The 7547-nt window shown below is 41.7% G+C and overlaps 1 protein-coding gene and 1 pseudogene across 1 annotated transcript; one reads left to right on the forward strand and one right to left on the reverse strand.

The window, feature by feature from the left end:
* Positions 1-353: 353 nt before the first annotated feature.
* LOC106632505 lies at positions 354-2565 on the reverse strand (annotated as a pseudogene).
* A 3375-nt stretch (positions 2566-5940) lies between these two features.
* On the forward strand, positions 5941-7313 carry LOC106632506. The gene is made up of 5 exons (XM_042215503.1): positions 5941-5983; positions 6140-6472; positions 6558-6668; positions 6746-6780; positions 7104-7313. Exons 1-5 carry the CDS (start codon positions 5941-5943, stop codon positions 7221-7223), a joined length of 642 nt encoding a protein of 213 aa, XP_042071437.1. The 3' UTR covers positions 7224-7313.
* Positions 7314-7547: the final 234 nt, after the last annotated feature.

Consider the following 7547-nt stretch of genomic DNA (forward strand, 5'->3'; position numbering starts at 1 on the left):
CTGCAGAGCGTGGACAATGGAGGAGTCATAAGTATCCCCCTCGCAGGACGAAGGCCTGAAGTGAGGTGATGGGGGTTGGTAGAGGCCATAAAACTAGAGTGCTGAGAGGTCTGCAGCTTTGGAATAGCTGAGACCCATGTTGACAAACAACAAAACCAACTGGTATGTTTGAATGTTTATTCTACATACATTTGGACTCTGGTCCTATGGACAATGATGGAACAACTGGAAGAGACATTATGACGCCCTGCAGAACTCAAACCACTCTGCAGAGAGACATGTGATTTGCACACCCGGAGGAAGCACACCAAGCTGAGATGTTTTTGAAAATGTTATCTTTCTTATTTTCACTATTAAATTAAATTCTCTATAAAATTCTCCACCTCTTCAGCACGTTGTTGGTTGATCGTGACAGGAATGCGGGCACGTGCATAGCCAACTCGGAGTACCTTGGTTTTTTTGGCGCTGATTCTTAATCCAACTTTCGTCGCCTCCCTCTGCAGGGCCGCGGTCAACTTTTGGAGGTCTTCCTGAGTCGAGCCCAGCAGGGCGATGTCATCTGCGAAGTCCAAGTCAGTGAGATTACGCGCTTCGTGCCAGGGCACACCGATGCCAGCTTGGTCAACTGATCGTCGCATGATGAAGTCAATTACCAACAGGAAGAGGAAAGGGGATAGCACGCATCCTTGTCGGACGCCAGTATTGATCTTGAAGAAATCTGTGCAGCCGTTACAGTCACCCAAATCACCATCGGATACATGTGATGTTGACCAGCAGGCGTTTAGGAGTCTTGTAAGGGCGGCTTCAAGATGGGGTCCGCCATGCTTCAGCATTTCGGCGAGGATTTCGTCCAGGCCTGCGGCCTTTCCACTCTTGAGGAGTCGGATCGCTGTCTTGACTTCAGTGATGCTGATTTGTCCGATATCGACAGGAAGAAGATCCATGGAAGGTGTCAGGTCTTCGGCCTCGAACCGTTGGGATGGCTCAGGTTGGTTCAGAGTATCGCGGAAGTGTTTGACCCATCGTTGGTCTTGTTCAGCTGCAGTAAGGAGGACATGTCTATTTTTGTCTCGGATTGGAACACCGCGGCCACCACGAGCCCCAGTTAGATCTCGTACAATGCGATATAAGGTTCGGGTATTGTTCCGATCGGCTGCTTCTTGGGCTTCGATGCCTTTAGCTTCGATCCATTCACGCTTGTCACGCCGGCAGCTGCGTTTGACCTGTCGGGCAAGGTCTTGGTAGGTGGCCATGGCCCTCTCACGCTGGTCTGCAGAAGCATGTGGGTCAAAGGCCACCTGGTCCCGAACTGACTTTGCCAAGCGACGTTGATCTATAAGTTCCCATGAACGGTCGGAGATCCAGCGCTCCTTAAAGCTGCCCCGTCGGCGACCAATCTTCGATTCTGCTGCACCGACCACAGCCTCTTTTAGCTCATCCCGGAGTGTATCTGGATTTTTGTTGTTATTTCCTTCCGCAGCAAGGAGCTGGAAGCGGTTTCTCGATTCGATTTGAAATTCCGCTGCCGTATTTGCATCTTTTAGGCGTTGAACGTTAAAAGGACTTGGCCGCTGCAGTCGTGGTTTGAGGCGCTTCAGGTGAAGCTTACATTTGGCAATTAGCAGGTAGTGATCAGAGTCAATGTCGGCTCCACGCCACACTCTAACATCGCTAATGGTGGATGCCCAGCGGGATGATATGCAGATGTAGTCGATCTCGCTTGTATATCTGCCACCGGGGGCCTTCCACGTCGCCTTGTGTATCCGCTTGTGGCCGAAGAAGGTGTTCTTGATGGTCAGCCGGTTTGCCGCACAGAACGAGATCAGCCGCCCACCGTTTTCATTTGTCATTGCTGCGATTCCAAACGGGCCAATAGTCGATTCCAGGCCATCCCGGTTACTGCTTATTTGCGCGTTGAAATCTCCGCCCAGCACGATCAGCAAATCATGACGCGGGGAGTTGTCAATGGCATCCTGGAGCATCGCATAGAAACCATCCTTGTCAGTATCGTCAGCCTCTTCCGTTGGAGCATATACTTAAAGAATTGTGACTTTCACATGCCTAGCTTGGAAACGAGCCAAGATTAGACGGTCTGAAATGGGCTTCCAGGCCAGCAATGATGTTGTTGCACGTCGCGAGAGGATGAAGCCCACGCCACGTGCATGATCTTGGGCATGGCCAGAGTAGAGCACCATCTTTCCATCAATAACCATCTTCCCGCTTCCTGCCCATCGCATTTCTGAGATGCCCAAGATGTCCATACGGTACGAGTCAAATTCATATAGAAGCTGGGCCAATTTACCTGTTTGGTACAGAGTCCGTACATTCCATATTCCATAACGAGTAGTTTCTTTTGGGTCGAAAATTGGTCGACGCATCGGGCAGTGGACGACCCGAGGGCTTTTCTCCACTGCCGTCATTAAGGGTTGCCGATCATCTTCGTCCTGATTCAGTCGATACTGAGATTCACTTACTGTTTCCGTAGTAGTTGGAGTTTTTACAGGGTGGGGTTGCTAGCCCCACGCCCAATCCTCCTCCTTTCTCATCCGGGCTTGGGACCGGCAATGGCAGAGTTGCATTGTGGATTACCTCAACATTAAATATGCAGATCCATCTACAAGTGACCTGTTGGACATTGCTTCTTTTGTGGATCCTTGGTTCAGGGCAAAATACATCCCAAGTGAGAAAATTAATGCACTAAAACATAAACTCATCTTGGAGGCAGAGTGTCTGCTCAGCTATCAGGGTACGTGTTTGTCTGAGCTGCCTGATCCAGCCATGCCTGAGTCTGCTGACCGTGAAGAAGCAGCAGTAGGACACACAGCTAAAAAAACAAAAGATCACTGGCAAGCTTCTTCCAGGAGAGAAGAAGCTTGCCTCCCACAGAGGGGGGCAATCGAAAACGGATTTTCTAGCTACCTGTTGTCAGTTTGTGTAGAGAGTGGTGCTGACCCTCTCAAATGGTGGCAGGAACATGAAGTTGCCTATCCAGCACTGAGCCTCCTGGCCAAGAAAGACCTTTGTGTGCCAGCAACTAGCTCCCCTTCTGAAAGGATTTTTAGTTGCTGTGGAAACATTGTAACCTGCCACAGGGCATCCTTGAAGCCTGATACTGTTGACAGATTAGGTTTCCTGGCACAAAATCTGTAAGCTGTGCAGTAGTTGGCCTTGCCAATTGTTTGTGTTCTTTCTATATTTTTATTGTTATTGAAGATTTGCACAAAGACCCACTGACCAAAGAATGGAATTTTGTTAATTTCATTCAATCTGTTTACAGGTTTTGTGTTTTTTTGCACAAAGTACCAGGTGATTGTTCAGGAATACACACAAAGAAGCACTTTAGAAAACTTTACTTCAGTGTAAGCACTTTTTAAAGAGCAAGTTGCCTTTGTCATTTTTTTATCTGCATCTTTTTAGTTTACATTTTACATTTAGTTTACAATTTTTAGCTTTTTGTTATGCATGAAAAGAAAAAAATGAGCATTATTATTTAATAAATGCTGACAATTTATTTTTGACTATTTTTTCATGTACATCTACAGTTGTATGTTAATAAAAGTGCCTGTGTGACATCTGGGACAAGTACCTTTGACCAAGAACTCTCTTTTTGTTCTTACTTTATGGGATTAAAAAAATATCGAGATCTATATCTTATGTCGCCATCCAGCTAAAAAATATCGAGATATGAATTTTGGTGGCCCAGTCCTAATATACACCATGAACATTACAAAGTAGTCATGGATAACTTGATGAACGTTGAAAGAAACATCCATCTTCATTCTACGTGGGTCAATTTGTTTTTCCATATATCTGATGCAGACTTAAAGGATGCATCTGATGACATTTTATGGGAAGTTTTATGGAAGTCAGCAGCAGTGAGTGAAATGCACATTACATAACTGTTGTTACTTGAAGAGGCTGTAATCATGATGATGCAGTATATTTCAAGGCAAACAATTGTTTCACTTTTTATGCTCAGCAGAGAACATAAATTTGAATAGTTATCTACTTAAACCAGAATGTTGCGACATTTCAGCAGCAGTCCAATGGATAAACCAGCTTTTGTCACAGTTGGCGGAAGCCGGCTGTGTGGTGTGAGAAGGAGGACCCAAGTGCTGACACGCGAAAAACAAAACACATCTAAATCTTATCAGAAGGCGCGCCGTTTATTTAAGGCTGGTTAACAGTACAAAACAAAAGGGCAAAAGTGAAACTAAGCAATAACATAAACTGGGAGAACTAAGGCAAAACATAAAAACAACCTGGAACGTGAACATGGAAACCTGGCACAGAAAAACATGAAATGTGAAGACTTGGGATGAGTACATAAAGATCTTGAAACATGGCATGAGCATGGCAGCATAGCAGATGATCGGACGAAAAAAATGAATGAAAACTCAGAGGCTAAATACACACAGCAGGTGATCAAAGGGGAAGTGGAAACACATGGGGAAACAGCTGATACGAATGAACATGATGATGCCACACGGGAAGTAAAACTAAACACACTGAACATGGAAGACTTTCAAAATAAAACAGGAAACATGGAGAGACGAAGGCGTGACGCAGACAAGAAACACATGACCGAATTCTGAATGATTTTGACATACTTCAATATAAGGACAGGAATTTTAGACACATACAAATAGTACTATTTGAAAAAATCTGTTTTAATCTGAAATGACCTGTTTAAACAAAATAATAATAATAAAAAAATTCTTAAAACTTTTTTTACTTGCTCCTCTGCCATCCTTCTGATGTTGACTTAGTAATTACTGAAATGAGAATTGTTATCTTTAAGTGTCAGATATTGCCAAAGTTGGTGCATTAAGGCATCAGTCACAAAGGTCACCTTGTGCCCATCCACAGGATGTCAGCAGATGACTTACAAAGCTGTTGCTTATTGTATGTTTTTTGTTGGTCACGTCATCCTGAGTTAATTTTCGTGACTGCTTTGCAGACGTTTACGATGATCAACGGTTTCATAACTGGAAAGTGGTTCTATTAATGCAAAAACAGGAAGGTCTACATTTGTTTATATTAAGTATTGTGGGTGTGCTGTCAGTACAAGTTGACCAGACAGTGGAGCCTGTATTGTGTACGGAGCTCCACTGTTAAAAGGGTCTTTTTTGTGGCTTTTTTGCTTCTGTGTGCTAGACGGACACATATCCAGTCAAATCCTTGTTTTAAATCAAGCTTATGCTTTTGGTTACACTTTACTGTCTTACTATCACTAACTCACATTGTGCAGCAAGGTGACAAACAGCCAAAAGCATGTATTCCTTAAAAGGCTGCACATTTCAAGCTACGACGCCACCACATCAGCTGAAGTTTCCATGCTAACACACATTTGAATCTACTAAGCCTTGTGGACATTATTCTCGTAGTTATCATTGACCAGGTTAGATTTCTGCTGGTTTTCGTGAACATGTCATCAACTTGAATGGCACGCGCATTCATACCAGTGTTCATTCACACTGCACAAGTAGCTGTTCTAAATTACTAAGGAAAATACAGACTCTCAGGCTGTCTGGTGCTAAAGATAAATTGCAACCCGATCAAGCATATATAATATAGTACAATTATGAGATCAGTATTTTACTTCATGCCATGTTAGTAGTTACAAAATCACGACAGAACCTCACTAAACAGTGTTTATATCAGGTGAAGACAAAATGTATAAAAAATATGTAGAGTGAAATATCTTTTGTAGACATGTAAGCTTCAGCAAAAAAAACTATCTAAATTATATAAAATCTGTCATACAATAATGATAATGATATTCTGCTTTTTGTTTTCAGTTATCAGTTTTCACCATTTGCTAAAAAAGCATTTCCACTGAGCAGCCGCCCATATGAAAGAACAGCCCGCCTCTTTACATAGAGACAACTTTTACTGGAGCACAGTTCACTTACAGACATTGTAGTGGTGGTATGCACAATGATGAACTTTACCTTGATGCTACTTTTGCCCTGCATCTTTAGTAAGTACATTTTTGACTTTTTTCTCAGTAAAGTTTCAACCATTCATTCTGTACGATAATCAAGCCAAAAAAAATCGTGTAGACACTTCATGGATGGTGTAATTCGATGTTTGGTTCCTGTTGAATTTCAAATTTAGGATGCCTTGTTTGTTTTAGGTTGGATCTCATCCTCAGTCGCACAGTTTTACACTGTGGAGGTTCAGCCTGGTGAAGAAGTCACAGTGAAGTGCTCCAATTTCAGCAGATTTCACTCCCGCATATTTTGGTTTAAAATGACCAGCAGTCCCAACATCAGTTCCATCTCGTCTATGTTAACTTCTGAAAAGGATTTTTTCTGTGATGGAAAAAAAATTTGCATGTCATCCAACACGTCTGTGGTATTTCTCAAGATCAAACAAGTCAATTCATCTGACTCTGGGCTGTATTTCTGTGGAGAGAAACTCAATGACAAGCTAGTAATTGTAACCGGAACATATTTAAAGGTTCAAGGTAAATAACACTGTTTCTGTCTTTTTATATATGTGTTTAGTTAAAATAGGTAGTATAGTATAATTTTCTATTTTCTATTTTTTAGAATTATCTGATGAATTAACAACTCCGTTAAGTATCATCCTGAGTGGGCTAACTGTTTTCCTTCTGCTGGTCATCATTGTTCTGGTTGTCAAAATCTGGAAATTTCCTCCAGGTATCCATATGATTTAATTTAAATAGCAGATACAAAGGTACTGACCTTAGAACTTAAGGATGTATTGTTTCTTTCAGCTCAAGATGATGAAAAAAATCCACAACACAGTGAGGTAATTTATTTTCATATCAAATTATAATTTTGGATTAAGATTTTTAAACAGATAAAGTTATCCAGGCTTAGGATAATATTACCTTTCAAATTAAGTCACATACTGTATATTTATTTTGAAATTACAGTTTTTCTGTCACCAGTTTTTATTCCCATTTGCTCAAAAACTGGTGAAAATTCAATTCAAATTGCGAGCAGTGGACATTTATCTAACTCAAACCCTGCCTCTAACCTTAGATGGCTTTGTCCCGTTCTGGTAAATGTTAACACGTTAACATGTAATGCTTTGTTATTATTAGTGACTTTAATCATTTTCTTTAACAGAATGTGACCTCTGATGCCATGAATTATGCAGCTCTGAGTTTCCATCGAAAAGCAAACTACAGAAGGCCTGTACCACCGAGAGAGCAGGATACGAATGTAGTGTATGCTGCTACACGATAGATTGAGCAAGCAGAGAAACAGTAGTGAAACAGTGAAATATATGTGCTTATTGAGTTTGTGGGGTATCTGCATTTGGTGTGTTTGTTACGTGTTTTGTGTGTGTGTGTGGTGGGGGGATGGGGGGTTTATAAATACTAGTGTAAAGTGTGCGCTGTTATTTTAGCTATTAATATTATCAAATTGTCTCTTACATCCACAGTTTGTATTACAGTTTTATCTGAGTAGATGTGCATAAATATTAATTGAAAATAAGTTTTTTCTCCTTCCCAAATTTTGGAGCAGCCTGCTTAAAATGTTGGCCATGTTTAGTATAAACATCCACCA

Source organism: Haplochromis burtoni, unplaced genomic scaffold (assembly GCF_018398535.1).
Source record: "Haplochromis burtoni strain Fernald_Lab_line unplaced genomic scaffold, NCSU_Asbu1 Contig_739, whole genome shotgun sequence".
Taxonomy (NCBI): Eukaryota; Metazoa; Chordata; class Actinopteri; order Cichliformes; family Cichlidae; genus Haplochromis; species Haplochromis burtoni.